This window comes from Vanacampus margaritifer, chromosome 7, assembly GCF_051991255.1.
Source record: "Vanacampus margaritifer isolate UIUO_Vmar chromosome 7, RoL_Vmar_1.0, whole genome shotgun sequence".
Classification (NCBI taxonomy): Eukaryota; Metazoa; Chordata; class Actinopteri; order Syngnathiformes; family Syngnathidae; genus Vanacampus; species Vanacampus margaritifer.
Window position 1 is genome coordinate 23,303,186 of NC_135438.1, and position 15,864 is coordinate 23,319,049.

Below are 15,864 nucleotides of genomic sequence, written 5' to 3' on the forward strand. Positions count from 1 at the left end.
AATATACATTTATGTTTTATTCAAACCCCCAGTGCCAAAGGACTCTGCCTGTGGGGCTGTAAATAAACTGCAGCAAAGAGATGGTCATTATCTTTTAGCATCCTTTTCTGGGAGAAAGTCCTAGATAGCACTGCCTGCTTTCCTTGTTAGCCTCTGCTAGTTCTGTAGATCTGCAGACAAAAGGATTTGAGATAGTGAAGGCCAAAATCAAAAAAAAATGGAACATAGTGACACTGAAAAAGGTAAACAGTGCACTGAAAATACAGCTGAACACGAGTGGTGAACTAGAGACCCCAATATTAATATCCTTTGTGAATAAGACGTTAAGATAGAGCACAATGTGTGTGCGAATGAAGGGCAATTAATGGCGCTATCAGCGAATGAAGTTCGTTCTTTGTGGATTCGGCACTGAGACTTTAGTCTTAAAGCCAGTTACAATTCACGCCACCTGTGTGTCAGTGTAAAAGCGAATGCAAAGCTTCAGAGTTTTGCTATAAAATTGTGGGTGAAAACTGTGAGTTGGTCTGAAAAGGTAGACTTCAAGCACTTTTACAAGGAAATGTGGGCAAATACTGTAGTGCCAACTGAACTTGTATTACGCTGATAAATTACCAACACAAAAGACGGACTTCTGCGCTCTTCTCTCATTGGTCAACAGCAACATGTTCATCTTCCCTTTGGGAGAAGATGGAAATTGGAATTTGTAAAGTTGTAAAAATATATATTTTTTTTTATTTTTACCTCAAATATACAGAGAAATCGAAAGACAGACTTTGACGATATCTTTCTGGCCAATGCATCAAACATATGGAAGGTTTTACGTGATTGCATGACGTTATTGTGATAGTGTCTGCCGCAGACAATTGTTTTTGATTATTTTATCAAGTGTATAATGAGTTTTTCTATTCCATGAATGATACCACAAGCATGGAACAGCTTTTAGACAGCTTTTGTGGTGGCTGCACGCATAGTTGGCAATCCAGACTTCAAGTGGGAAAAAAGACTGATTGTTCATATTGTTCTTGTCAAATATGTCTGTTATGGAACATTGTTTCTTAACTGCTTTCAAACGTGACACCAAAGAACCAGAAAGTGGTCAGACAGGCTGGAGGCTTGACTCTCAAAACCAGCGTACAGAAGATAAGAAAAAAGGATTTCATCATCTCCTGTATAAAAAGAGGTTATTTATACACGATGTTGTGAATGATCAAACATGTCAGGTTCAGAAGTAATTGGACAACTCATCATACATACTGTATACCCCTTTATGGATTGGTAATCAAATATTTAAGATCTGATTGAAATATAGACCTTTGGCTTTACTTAGGTGGGCATGATTTTGGGCATTAATAACACAGGATATGCACTGAGAGGATCAAATACATTTAAAAAAAAAAAGTGAGTCAGTGAAACAAGGAAAAGATGAAAGATGTTGCTTCGCATTTGGGTGAACATGATCGAGAGCAGAGCCCGATACGCCTCACATTCTGTCAATAAAAGATGGTTATAATAACAATTGTGGCACTTGTATCTATTTCCCAGATGGTAAATGTCACAGTTTTGTGAATTCAAAGCACTTTCATCTATTCATTATTGCCCGTTTGGTGGTGAATTTAAGACAAAATCCTAAAAAAGTGTTATTTTAGGGTTCATTAATTACCGGTAGTTGTTTTTGATTTTTAAATCGGGCATACCCTTTACCTTTATATTTTTCAAAAATATCTGGTACCATTCATTAACAGTTCACATAATAATGTTTACCTTAATACCTGTGCTAAAATACCTTATCATAATCATTATATATATATATAAATTAGGGGTGTGAGAAAAAATAGATTCTGCAATATATTGCAATATTACAGCACGCAATTCTCGAATTGATTTAATATGCGGCCGAATCGATTTTTAAACATCCATTTTTTATGGAAATATTCAACAAAATGTCTTACTTAGGGTTAGGGTTCACACATGCACAAGCATGGAAGAATGCTATATTAATGGAACATTAAGCCTTAATATTTTATTTCGGTGCTGTTCAAACATGAAACAGACTGCAACCTGTTTGTTAAATGCAGTGGTAAATACATTTACAGATAAATAAATACATTTTCATACAAATCTTACAGCTTACATGTACACCTTTACTGATTTGTATTTTCTAAATTTGAAAAAAAATCGCAATAATCAATGTATAGATTTGTATCGGGATTAATCTGTATCGAATTGAATCGTGACTTATGAATCGTGATACAAATTCACACCCCTAATATATATATATATATATATATATATATATATATATATATATATATATATATATATACATACTGTATATATATGAATGAGAATGAGATTGTATTTGGCATTTTAAATTCATCATATTAGCTTTGTCCTATTAGCTTTGCGCAAACGCAAAGCACAGTCTGGTTAATTTGTTCAAGGTTAGCAATGTCAATTAAAGCATCATATGTTCCATTCCTAATGGATGGAGGAAGTCCATCATCCCACCACATTTAGGAAACACTTTAGAAAACATTTTCAGTCTGGCTGTCTCAGACTGTCCAGTATCCAAACGCAACATCCCCAATACACAATACCTCCAATGACCTTCTTTAAAATAGGCCCCATTAAAAGGTTAGATAACTTACTAGACTATCTTAAGTACTATTAAATTTTTATTGAAGTTATTCTTTCAGTCCAAGTTTTTTTTCTTTCTTTGATATGAATGTTACATCACATCTTCTGGAATAATGCTGAACAAAACAAGCCAACCATTGTACCAAGCAATGCATGATTATAAAACAATATTGTATCAAACAATGCATGATTATTTGGCACCTTTGTCCTTGAATCCACAAAACAAATAGTCACATGTTTGTGCACCTACTCTGTATAAACAACATAGCAAATCCGTTTAACGGAGGCTCTGAGGGCATGCCAAAGAATTTACTGTTTACCGCTTGGTGAAGAAACTGAAAGTACAGTGGGTTTTTTCACACAACTTTCCCCAAGACTGATGACATGCCATCAGGTACAAAGGATCCTTGGCACCAATACTGTATGTTCTTTGAAGGGAGGAATTAGACTCCCACCAATCCTATATCATCATGTTAGCATACATACGCACATACACACAACCTCAGTAGCTCAATGTTGTAACAAAAAGTTTTTGAAAATGGTGATAATCCACACTAGGGTGGCAGGTGACTTAGGGAAGGAGGCAGGATACACCCCGGACTTGTTGTCAGCCCATTGCAGGGAACATGTAGACAAACACTCACCTAAAGAAAATTTGAATCTTAAATTTACCCTAAAAGAATGTTTTTGTAAAATAAAAACAAAATAAAATCAATATTTCTACAATTTAGATAAAGTACGATTTCGACTCGTAGGTGTTTCCATTTAAGAGTGTTTCGCTTCTAAGGCGTAATTCTCGTAATGTCCCGTCTCGCGAGGTCTCATAATTCTTGTAGGAGGTGCTTATGTAAAGTTGAACGAGATTTGTTTACGGAAGATGGACACCCAGAGTTGTTAGGTTTACTTAAAAACATCTCTCTCCCTTCATCTGGCAGGATCGGGCATTTAGTCTTGCTGTGTGTGTCTGCACTTACAACTCATGCATGGTGCGAACGTTTTTCAACGGATTTCAATGACGACGTGCGCCATATGTCGCTCAATCGCTCGTTGCCTGGGGCGAACGGCCATTTCTCATGCAACGATAATAAATTGCGTGTATGGAGCAGCGGATTTGACTCTATTACTAAATTGCTTTGTGTGAACACTTGTTATCCCTTTGAGTGGCTCGGCCTGTACTTACTACATCCTTCACTATGTGTGACCGGACGGCCTCACATGACTACTGGAAATGCGAAAAAAGCGTTTCCATTAAACTTTTGCGAGATACTTCTATTTCGACACTTCTCAAAAACCATCTCATGAGAGCGTAAAAACCTTTTTACGATATTTGAGGTTTTTTTCTCTCCAAAATTCCTATTCTTATGTTTCCGCCTTCGGCATTTATTTTAAGAGGGTGACGATATGTTTGTATAAATTCCAGGTAACATTTGAAGATTTTTACATTACAAGTCGGATCACAAAATTTTACACCACCACTATCTCTCTGGAAAGTGGTCATCCCTGTTCTAAGGTCATCGGGGTTTGCCTGAGCAAGTCAATCACTTGGTTCCACTGCTCTTTTTCACTTCCATTTGCCTATTGCTTTGGCCCCCTAGGTTGCTAAGTGGTTTTTGATTTAGCACAAGTCTCTTCAGTGGAAGTATGCAGGGTAAGTGTGTATTTGAAGGTCATTCTGTTTTTACATCTAAGCATTATGAGGTGCCATTTTGATGTTTTTTTTGTGCTCAAAGAACTGAAGTCCTTGTTTTTTTTTGGGGTGTGGGGGGGGGGGGTAGTGTTTGTTCCTTTGACCACATGATGATTCATCCACCAAGTATAAAGTGCTGTTGTGGGTGAGGTGGCTCCTTTAACCAGCACATAATCTCATTGGGTCAATTCTGGACAAATGAAGCATTTCTTAACATCTTGATAAATGTTGACTCCCCTCCATGTCCATCTTTTCTGTCCAACAGTGACGGCTGTGGTTGTGCCACTGTTTGGTGCTTGATTATTTCTTCACCTGGTACCATTAATATGTGTTTGCTTAGGGGTATATTAGAGGTATCTAGAGGCCCAAAAATGAGCCACAACTAACCATATATAGGAAACAAATGGGGTGAATCAATAAAAAGACTCTCTGAAAAGTGGTTCGCCGCTAAACTGAGCACATCATGGCCAAGTAAATGATACTGAACGAGAAAGTCACGTGGGCGTTTTCAAATGGGGTAAAGGATCAATAGGCTAACAAATGACACAGATCAATCCCAACAGTGACTGCTGTGGACACGATCCACTCCCATAACGCGGATAATGGGAATTGTGCGTGAGGAGCACTCAAACTGAAGAAGTGAGAATGAATGGCCTGTGTCATCTGAGGGCCTTTAAAAAAAATACCACATCTGTCTATATTGGCAGTAACGGCTCTTGATTGGGATTCAATTGAAACTCCGGAAGAGCTGGTTGAAGTGGCTGGGGTGAGGGAAGTCTGGGCTTCCCTGCTAAAGCTGCTACCCCCACGACCTAACCCCGGATAAGCGGTAGATAATGGATGGATGGAAGATATTATACATGAGTATTTATTTTTTCTTTGTAATGCTACTCCAAGCACATGAAATTTTACTCTATTATTGATTTTACAGCACAGTACAGTAGACGGTTAGCAAATCCAGGAAGCATACTCATACCTGTTGTTGGAGCCATATTACAGTGTTCTTTGTTTTTCCTTTTCTGCGTGTGACTCCTGGGTTTGACTGCATGGTGGCATATGGGCCCCCAGGAAATAATTCAATCAAGCCCAAAGTAATGAGGGTCAGGTGTGTGTGAACCTTGGAGGCAAACTGTGATCATTGTCGTGGTTGTTTTTGTATAAGGAAAGGATTGTGTTGTGCTTTTGACATCAATGGAAAAGGATTGGACTTTAAGGAAATTAAATATTTTTTGCCCACACGACCGAACATTTTTGGACTTTTGTTTTTTGGTGCAACGACACGCATCTGAAGAGTCCTCACCGGTTCATCCCTCAACAAATATAGCGTTTTATTGGAAACACTCTATACCAATAACACCCTTGCACAGGTTCCATCTGTTTTCCTCCTGTACATGACAAAGTAAACCAGGGTTCAACTAATTAGCATAGGCAACTGAAACATTTTCAAAGTGCTACATTAACTATAGTGTATACCGGTACTAAGGAAATAATTAGTTTTAGTTGAAAATATGTACAACAAAGGAAATAAAATACAGTTTTAAAACGTTTTCACTCACAATAAATAGTCAGAGATTGATGCGCCGGTGCATCATGACATGTATGGTGGTCACATGATATGCGATGAGGAGCATGTCGTGAGCTGTCTGTCCGAATTGGCAAACAGAATGATGGCACCACATATTAGGCCACTATATAGTGTGGGACTATATAGTGAATGAAGGGTTGGGGCTTAATGGTGGACATTTGGACACAGCCTAAAAATGGCATCACAATGCCTAAGGATTCAGTTAACAATCAATCACCTATTTCTGGGTTTGATCATGTGACATTTGCACGCTGAGCTGTGATTGGTCCTGAGCAACTGTGATGTAATTTTCAGTCGACAACAAGTGGCAAAAAAACTGGATAATTGTGTTGCTTATTTCCTATTCCACAAACTGAATATTAATCTGAATATCATGTTTTGATTCGTGGGCCCACGTAGAACATACTGCTGGACGGAAGAAAGGAAGGAAGGAGTTTGCAATATCACATTACTCTGAAACTAGGTTTTGGAAGACCTATTTAATTCCCAGTTTTGAAACATGAGGTACCATATTATCTGACATACAATAGCTGTCTATGCAACATTTTTGGAGATGTTTATCTAACATCATAATGACTATCAGGGCCTACATAAGGAAAGCTGATGAGAATCTTGGGATAACATGAAAAATAAGTCTGTGCCTCAAATGCCACCACACTGAGAACCCACATAGCAATTTGCCAAGTCATCCACGGTTCATTCTGCTGATCCCTAACTATGCAGCAATTCAGCTCAATTTGCATCACCACGTTTTCTGTTGACATGACCATCTGAGTCATGTTGTTGTCAGCAGGGACCATGAATCTGCTACATGAAGATTAATGGACAAATACAGAGCTAAGAACCTGCCTCTGAATAGGGATAAAGCAAGAAATGCTTGTTAACATGAGCAGGGCATAAAATAAACTTTCTTGGCTGAACAACAGTTCATCTGTGGGGATTGTCACAAACACTGTACTCCCAGTGTCTTCCTGATGATCATCTACAGATTATTTTATTTATAGGCCTGATGTGGCAAATTGACTTGGTCGAGCTCTTTGTGAACATCACAGAATGATATAAGTAAAATTGATACATTAGGCTACATTAATCTCTTTTGTCTTTGCAGAGATGCCAGTGAAATGCAACACCTGAAGTACAAAATAAATTATTTAAAGTGGAAGTCGGCTTAAACATTTCTTGACAATAATGTGTTATATGTGACCTCACTAGTTTAAACATGGCATTCTGATTAACTCATTCACTCCCAACCATTTTCATTGAAGCAATCCCCTTTGCTCCAGGCTGCTTTACTGGATTTTGACTGATTTTGCAAGGCCCGCAGAATATTGTGTTCTATTGCTATGAAAACATGGAACCTACCAAAAGAAAGATTAGAGTCTCTTCTTTCATCAGGAAAAAAATACATTTCTATCTGTTTCTGTTTTGCAGCAATTAGCATTAAAATATAGCTAAATTTCATCATTATTCACAAATCTGCTTTAAATTGTGGGTAAATCAGCTTGTTTTCAACATGGCCCTTTAACTCTGCTGCCACCAGCTGGCCGTTTTTGTAATAACTACCATTGCTTCAATCGTTTTGGGCAGTTGAGAGGCTGCAGCAAAGCCTTCTGTATGCTCTAGTGTAAAGAATAAAAAAAAAACATTTAAAAAAACGTATACATTCGTCTTTGGGACACTTAAAACATTTAAAATAAAACATATGTATACGTTTTGGGGAGCAAATTAGTTAATATTACATTTGTGGCATATGAGTTTTGAAGCAAAATCCAGCCGTTTTTATCCATCTTATTTTTTGAAAATGAAGAAGATGACATCAATGCTGCTCAGGGTTCAGGACACAACCAATCGGAGCTCACCTTTTTTCTGAAGTTGCGCTGTCATTGGTTGTTACCTGAGAACTGAGCAACTGTTATGTCATCATGACGCCCCCTGAGATGGATGATAACGGCTAAATTTTGCTGCTTAACTCATATTCCACTAACCCAATATCAACTAGAATACTGTACCATATTTAGACTAGTGGGGCTGCATAGAATATGTTATTGTCCCCAAAAAATTGGGGTTGTTGACTTTCTCTTTAACAGAGGTGAAGTAGGACAAAGTAATACAAGTAGTACATCCTAGTTGAAGCTTTATGTATAAGTATAATCATTCAGTGGAAATTGCAGCAAAAACATAGCAGTGATCCATGTTTTTAGCACTAGCAATGTAAATCTCTCTTTTGAAAGCATCAGTATGTTGCACAGAATTTTGTGTAGATCTAATATTCTACATTACAATGTTCTAAATGATTTCATCTGTAATAAACATGTCCACCTAGCCCTCCATTTTTCGTAATGCTAATTCTCACTAGGATTGTGGGCTTGCCTTCTCTCAAAGCTTTGACCATCTGACCGTTCCTGGCTGAGAAAAACCTCACCGTGCTAGAGCAACCTCCATACTCCTTCCAGGAGCTGTTGAGGGCATGCCAGAGAAGGCCGGAAAAGTGCAATAGATTCCAGGGGCATTACCTCGAAGCGCAAAACAAAACAAAAAAAATAGTTTGGATTTGAAATATGTTTCCCTTCCGTTAGGGCTGTGCAGGTCGATCCAAGTATCGATAGAATCCCTACTAAAGTGAGTATTGGTATTGTATCGATACCAAAGCACTACTATCGATCCTTTACATTTATTTATTTATTTCGGTTTCTCGTGGGTCCCTCGCACAATCCCTTTGTAGATTTGAAAATGGCGGCGTTATGAGAACTTCTTTCAAACTGTCACGAACTGGGTAGTGTTTGTTGGACCCCAAAAGGAAAGAGCAGACCCAGCCAGGGAGAAAGTAACTCAATTTTAATCAACCAACAAAAAGCGTACAGCACGTGGAAAAAAAGCTTACTCAACAAAAGGCGATGACTACAAAAACGGTGTACGTCGTGGGCAAAAACAAGAAAGCACAAGATCACGCCGGAGGGCGAATAAAACAGAGAGGAGTGTGGGATACAGTAGATCAACGAAAACCCCTACTAGCCAAATTACTAGTGGTGTCCACAACACCAGGAAAGATTGTCGCTAGAAAGGTAGCAGTATCAGAACGTCAGGTATGGTGAGTAGCGTCACGGACCAATAATCCGACACTCCTCTCTGTTGCTGCCAGGCTTTTATATTGGCCTGAAGACCTAATGGGCAGCAGGTGTGTTGGCAGGATCCGCCCTCCAGCTGTTTCCCCAGCAACTGCAAGGGAAAACAGAAAGAGCTGAAAACCAAAACATGACATAAACTACAGCATTCCATGGAGAAACTGTCAAAGATCCATATCATCAAAGATGTAAACTTCTAAAGTGATCAACAGAGAAACTGGATAGAAAATAATTCAATCTTCTTATGCGGTTTCGAGCTGCTTGTGATATTTTTAACAATATTGAAAAAGCAATTTATTGATCAATGCAGTAAAAACTCATATAACAGATTTAACACAATACCTAATTATATCTACAAAATGGAAAAACATTGAAATAACCCAAATTGTAGAAATATAAAAGTTGACAAATGTACTAGCATGCCTTTACAACACACCAACAACTTGGGATTGTACTACAAAGCAAACTTCAGCCAACACAAGTGAGCTGCGGTTTATGTAATCATCAGATTTGTGTGCCCTGACAAGAATGAGCCACTAGAGGAATTTAATGGTCATTGTGAATAAATGATTAAACATAAAAGACGGAGATCTGTGTCCTGACAGTAATTATTTTGCAATGTGAAACACATAAAACACTACATACAATACATGAACAAAAAGCTTTACAAGAGGTTGAGGAATGATTTGGAGATAATACAATTTTTTAAATTCCAGAGTATATATTTTCTTTCTTTTTTATGTTTTCAGGAGAGTGATGTAAAATTAGATAGAAGGCACCCTTTTTCACCCCGGGAGAAGCAACGTGGGTCCATTGTGGCTCAAGAGAAAAGTAGTGATCAGAACAGTACTTCTCGTCATGGTGAATTCACACTTGACTGAGGTCAATATGTGTAGTTTCAATCAATGCTCGTTTTACATTGGAACTAAAATCCAGAATGGAGCAGATTTAATTCAGCACCATGGACAGCATCTCTCATTCCCCCATTTAGCTTAAACAGCAGGAACAAAGTGATATGTTGTTATCACGTTGCCGCCGCAGTATGTCAGTGAGCTCCGAGGCATCAAAGTTCTTTCCTTACCTTCTTCGTTACCCTCAATTTTACACTCTAGAATACGCTGACTTCCAACTTCTTGAGCTGTACTGAACCCAGACTCTGTAGGTCATACATTACTCTGACCTCAAAGTGGATCACACAAGGGTAGTTTTTATTATGCTTTCATGCCACATTTGAGATGACATTTGATGTGATGCATGTGTGGAGGAGTTGCATTTGCGGAGAGAAAAAAGGTCTTTGTATGTACCGTTAGGTGTAAGGACACTGTGTGGTGATTGTGTATTTCTTGTGTGATTTGCGGAGAGAAAAAAGGTCTTTGTATGTACCGATAGGTGTAAGGACATTGTGTGGTGATTGTGTATTTCTTGTGTGTGTCTGCATATTGTTGCCTGTAAGTTAAAATTGCTCATTTGAAAGTTGAGATCAATCAGTAGTGAGTGAGGCTTCAACACAACACGCGGGGACCAAGGATGACTGCGAGCACTACTTTATGGGACTAATTAATGAACTTCATTGAGTGCTTAATGACCCTGTCACTGTGTTTTTCAGCACCCCTCTTTGAAAGTAAATATATTCTGCATGAAAACATGAGTGAGGTTATGGTTGAAGGGAGTTGATTGTCACTATTATTTTTCGCGCTGACAACCTTGTGCAAGTGCAAGAGGCGTAGGTGTGCTCGTGACAAGGAGCTTGCTGTTCAGCTGACAGCTCCACAATGCTTGTCACTAAATAATGTCCTCCAGTCAAATTCGCATTATTCAAATGTCTGAAAATGTCAGCAGAGATACCCTAAAACTTTTGATACTTCATTTTGACTTGGAATTCACTTGGAACCACCAGTGGCTTCTCTAGCCACGTTACAGTGACAAGGGATAACACATGGGTTAGAAATGGCTGTGGAAAAACAGTGACCTTTTTCTGGATGACGGCCAAGGTCTGATTGGGGTCAGAACAGCACTGTCCTGTTCTGTATCCATGTGGTAGGCTAGGGGACAGTGTGACCCACTCTGTACGCCCACCATTTTCACACAGCTCCAACTCTGTGGCTCTATATAATCCTGATTTTCAAGATTGAAAGACTTCCTCTCAACTCTGTGATAACATGTTTTGCACTGAGGGGCTGACAGTAATGTGTCCCCAGACACTACTTCAAAACATCTGTGGAGACTTGGAGACAAATTACATAACCAGTAATGACTTGACTGCAGGAAGTAATTGCTTGGCTGCAAAACTGAAAATATTTTAGCACTACTGTATACTGTATGACATCCCTTTGGACAAAACACACAGCAACTTAAATGACACGCTACTGGTATATACAATCTTCCTGACTTTTTTCAGCACAAAACTATTGCAAGACAACAGTGTGTTGGCCCAAAAAGTGATCACTGCTTAGCAGAGGACAGCTCAATGATGTGAAAATAACAAGCAACAAAACAACAACACTTTGCAATTAATCGAAATTCAATTACACGTTTTTTTATATATATATTTTATTGGTCTTAATATTTTTAAATGTGTAAAGATGTTCTTGTTTTGTACCAAAAAATAAATGATCGTCCTACTGCACAGCTGCACTCCACATCAAATTTTTGCCAACATAAACACACAAATAAATAAATATGATTGTAAATTCTGCTTGGTCCAAAAGGAACTAATTATAGTGTTTCTATTATTTTTTTTAATTGATGTTAATATTTTGGAATGCTTAAACATTTTCTTATTCTGTACCCCAAAAATAAATAATCCTTTGAATAATCGTGATTTCAATTATTGACAAAATAATCATGATTATTATTTTTTCCATAATCGAGCATTCCTACTCTACTGATATGTCATTTTCAATTGAGTACCCTTGTGCTTGCATTCATAATATAGTACAGTAATCCTAAAAATGACAATTAAAGCATGATAAAGCCTGACAGTTAAGCCATGTCAGGTATAGGCGCACATACAATATACCAAGAATTATGCTTTTGGACCAACTCCCAAGTTTTGATAAGATATCAGATTTTGTTGCGTGCACCAGTTTTAATTTAGGTTAGTTTTCACTTTTGCATGATGACACCAGTGGCAAATGTTTTGACACTTTAAAATTAGTTTCGTCTGGCATGACAGTCGCAGCCCGTCATGTTTGCCAATCCCATCCCCCTCACATTGTCTCATGGAACAAAGTGTAAATTTGGACCTGCTTTTCTAAGATCTAGTCTCATTTTTGTCACCACATTTGCCAGAAGCGCTGTCTACCAAATCCACAAAAATGCAAAACTCAACTTGTCCCAGCACAAGAATGAAGATGCTAATTGTCAGGTGTGCCAGTGGTGCGATGCAACAAGGTCCCAAATATGGTAAACTAGATTTGCCCTGGCACAAAAACGATGATGCGGTTGTTTTTAAAACATAAAATAAATGGCATAGATCCAGTTGACTTAACGTCACTATTTCAAATTGTTTTGAATGTTGGTTGTTTACAGTACTGTATTTATGATCACCGTTTTCTGTTCTTTCTGTACAGGTTCATCTTGGTCTTCAGCTGCCTGGTTCTCTCAGTGTTCTCTACCATTCCAGCTCATCAGGACTTCTCCTCTTACTGTCTGCTTATTTTGGTAGGTGACCGAAATGAGCGTTTGCAAATTTTGATACACTTTTCTCCATGTTTCTCTCTCACTCTGAAAATGTTGAAATTGTTTATTCATGGTGGCATGGAGTTCTCAGTTAAACGTTTTTTTGTTTTAAATTATTATTGTTATACAATTTGAACCCAAAAACTGATGCCTTTGGGCCCAACTGTATTTTCGTAGCCAGGCGCACATACGCTCTGTGTAAAAACTGGCACATCTTCATTTTCATGCCAGGGCAAGTCTAGTTTCTGTTTGGCGCTACGCCTCACTCAGCGTTTCGGCCGAGTGGGCATCGTCTATTACATGCCCCTACCACACCTGATAATCGGGTAACAGGAAGTAGGCTAGACTTTAGACCAGGTGAAACTAAGTTGTGGCGCAGGTGCAATAACGCAATTTTGGTGGATTTTATCCAGTACACGCAGACAAATTTTGGACTGATATGTGTGGTGGATGTCATCATATTTCATTGATAATTATGGCACGGGCATGCATTGAACCGCCTGAAACATTGTAGGTAACAACTAATTGAATGTATTCTTGCTAGTGCTGTCAAACAATTACAATATTTTAACAAATTAATCACATAATAATTCTGCAATTAATCGTGATTCATCATGTTTTTTTAATACTATTTACTTGAGTAAAATCTTGGAATTATTACGTGAAGATTTGTCTGCAGTTCCTTATCAACATGCTTTGCACGTGCCAATCTCCTGCACAGATAATAGTTTGTGTTTAAAATCCTTGACTCGTATAGTATTTACTATTAAAACACTGCAAAAGTTTTCAGTCTAGCAAGGCCTTTAATGTGAGAGATGCTCATCATTTATTTTGATACTAAACTGTCCAATCTAAAGTCTTAGTTGTCATTCAGGCTATGACTCGTTCTGAATATATGAAAACCACATCAGTGCCTTCTGCTAAACTTATTTCTATATCATTTGTTGAACATCCTGTAGGAGTTTGTCATGATTGTGGTGTTTGGGTTGGAGTACATCATCCGCATCTGGTCAGCAGGATGCTGCTGTCGTTATAGAGGATGGCAGGGACGACTCCGCTTTGCCAGAAAGCCTTTCTGCGTCATTGGTGAGTTATCACAGCACCCCATAATGTACAAGTCATTTCTCAGTCAGTCTTACTATTTCCTCTCCCTTTTTTCAATGCCTGTTGCATCGTTCAGTCGCCTTATTCTCGAGCTCTGGTGCACGCTCACAATATAATGTTAGGTCATAGGCAATATTCCATTGCATGCGACTGACCAGTGTTTGCGCGTGTCATTGAGAGCTGTGGTCAAAGCTCATAAGAGAAGAATGCATTTACGTAATGAGTTTGCATCAATGGCCTTTTATTTTTCCAATATTTAGACACGAATCCCTCTGCTGCTTCTTGGAAAGCACAGTTGGAAAGACTGATGGAAGGGGAATAAGGCTCATGGGTCACATATGACCCCACTTTGTTCACGTGAACATCAATGTGCTTGTTTATGATGTTGCTGATCTCAGGAGGATTGTGGAAACGGACAAGCCGCAATTTTCACTGTGCAACAATACAAGACACAGTGGTCAAGTTTTAACTTCACTGCTGTTAAAAACAAATCATCTCTCCAGAAAAAAAAAAGAGAAAAAAAACAAATCCTCTCTGTTTGGACTTCCTTACTTTTAACTCTACTTCGTCTGTAACGCTAATCCTCACGAGGCTGGCGGATGTGTTGGAGATTAGTCCGGCTGACTTCAGACTGACCTAAAAGTATATACTATATAATTATGATCAAATTTGTAATGGCAACAAAACAATGATTATAGCATAAAGCAGCATAATGGAACATTTTGCTTGGTAACACCGAAAAACAAATAAAACACCCAACTCAATATTAACTTTGTATTTGCTTCTTCTCAAGTTCATGGAAGGATAAATCGTTAAAATTTGCAGCCGTTAGAGTCCTGAAAGAAACTGTGGGTCTTATTTATAAATCATGGTAAAAAAAAAAAAAAAAGATTCCCAAGTGTAACTTTCCAAAACAAAATGGCACTCACCAATATAAAAATATAATAGTGCTTCATGTTTTCCACATAATTATGTTAAAACCTCAATCCAAAATGGAATAATGCGTTCCTCAAATTTCTTAACATAACACCCCATTGTAACAACATACTTTTTTTTTTTTGTTAAATGATGAGAAGGAGAGAAATAGAGAGCGAGAGAGAGATAAGGAGAAAGAGAAAGAAAGAGAAAGAGACAGACAGACAGACATCACATCTTTTGTTCAATACTGTGTTAATGCACCTTAAATACAAAGTTGGCACACCTATTTTCGGGCCCATTCCTCTTTACAGCACCTCTCAAGCACCACCAGGTTAGAAGAGGTGCGTTGGATGTACACAGCCATTTTCAGATCTCTCCAGAGACTTTCAGTGGGATTTAAGACTCACCTGTGGCTGATCCACTGATATTCTGGCTGTATGCGATTGGCATTGATGCCAAAGTTAAGTAGGCCAGGTCATTTTGTCTCTTGTGGTATAAGAATCCTTCAGTGGTCAAAAGTTTACATACACCTGGGCCAGAAACGTTTTACTTCAGTTTTTGCAAAGATTCACAGTTCTTTCCCACATTTTTGGTGGTCTTGTACTTAACAGGTCTGCTTTCTTTTACTGCTACATTGATTGATTACCGTTTCTTTATTTCTGACGTGTCTAACAAAGTTAGTTAGTAGTCAAAAATAAGAATACTCAAAACTTTACTTTCAGTAAAACTCTAAAAACAAGGTATGTATATGAATTTCAAGGTACACAAAATTTAATAAATTTTGAATTCGGCCAGATGGTGCTGTAAATACTGCACTGCACAATGGTAAAAGTCATTTTGTCATTTTGGAATGAGGCTGTAACAAAGATGTGGAAAAAGTGACGTACTGTGAGTACTTTCTGGAAGCCTAAAATGTAAGTCTGGGCTTCGAAGGAGTTTGACAAAATCTTTCGGCTAGTAAAATTCTTGATGACATATGCTGCTGTTGCCCGCAACTAATAATTTCACAGCTTAGACAAATCAAAATGAAGATAATAATACATTTGTACTCTATCATTTGACAATTCATTTTTTTTATGTGGACTACATATTAGAAACACTTCTTAGTGTGGTTTTATTTCTGTTAAATT

At 38.1% G+C, this 15,864-nt stretch overlaps 1 protein-coding gene across 7 annotated transcripts in view; it reads left to right on the forward strand.

Annotated features, from left to right (window-relative positions):
• LOC144055609 (potassium voltage-gated channel subfamily KQT member 5-like) overlaps positions 1-15,864 on the forward strand; it is a 97,728-nt gene that overhangs the window by 60,406 nt on the left and 21,458 nt on the right. For all 7 annotated transcript variants that reach the window (XM_077571741.1, XM_077571734.1, XM_077571736.1 and 4 more), the window contains exons 2-3: positions 12,604-12,694; positions 13,672-13,798. In XM_077571741.1, the coding sequence (XP_077427867.1) occupies positions 12,604-12,694; positions 13,672-13,798 (218 nt within the window). The remainder of the gene's footprint in view (positions 1-12,603; positions 12,695-13,671; positions 13,799-15,864) is intronic.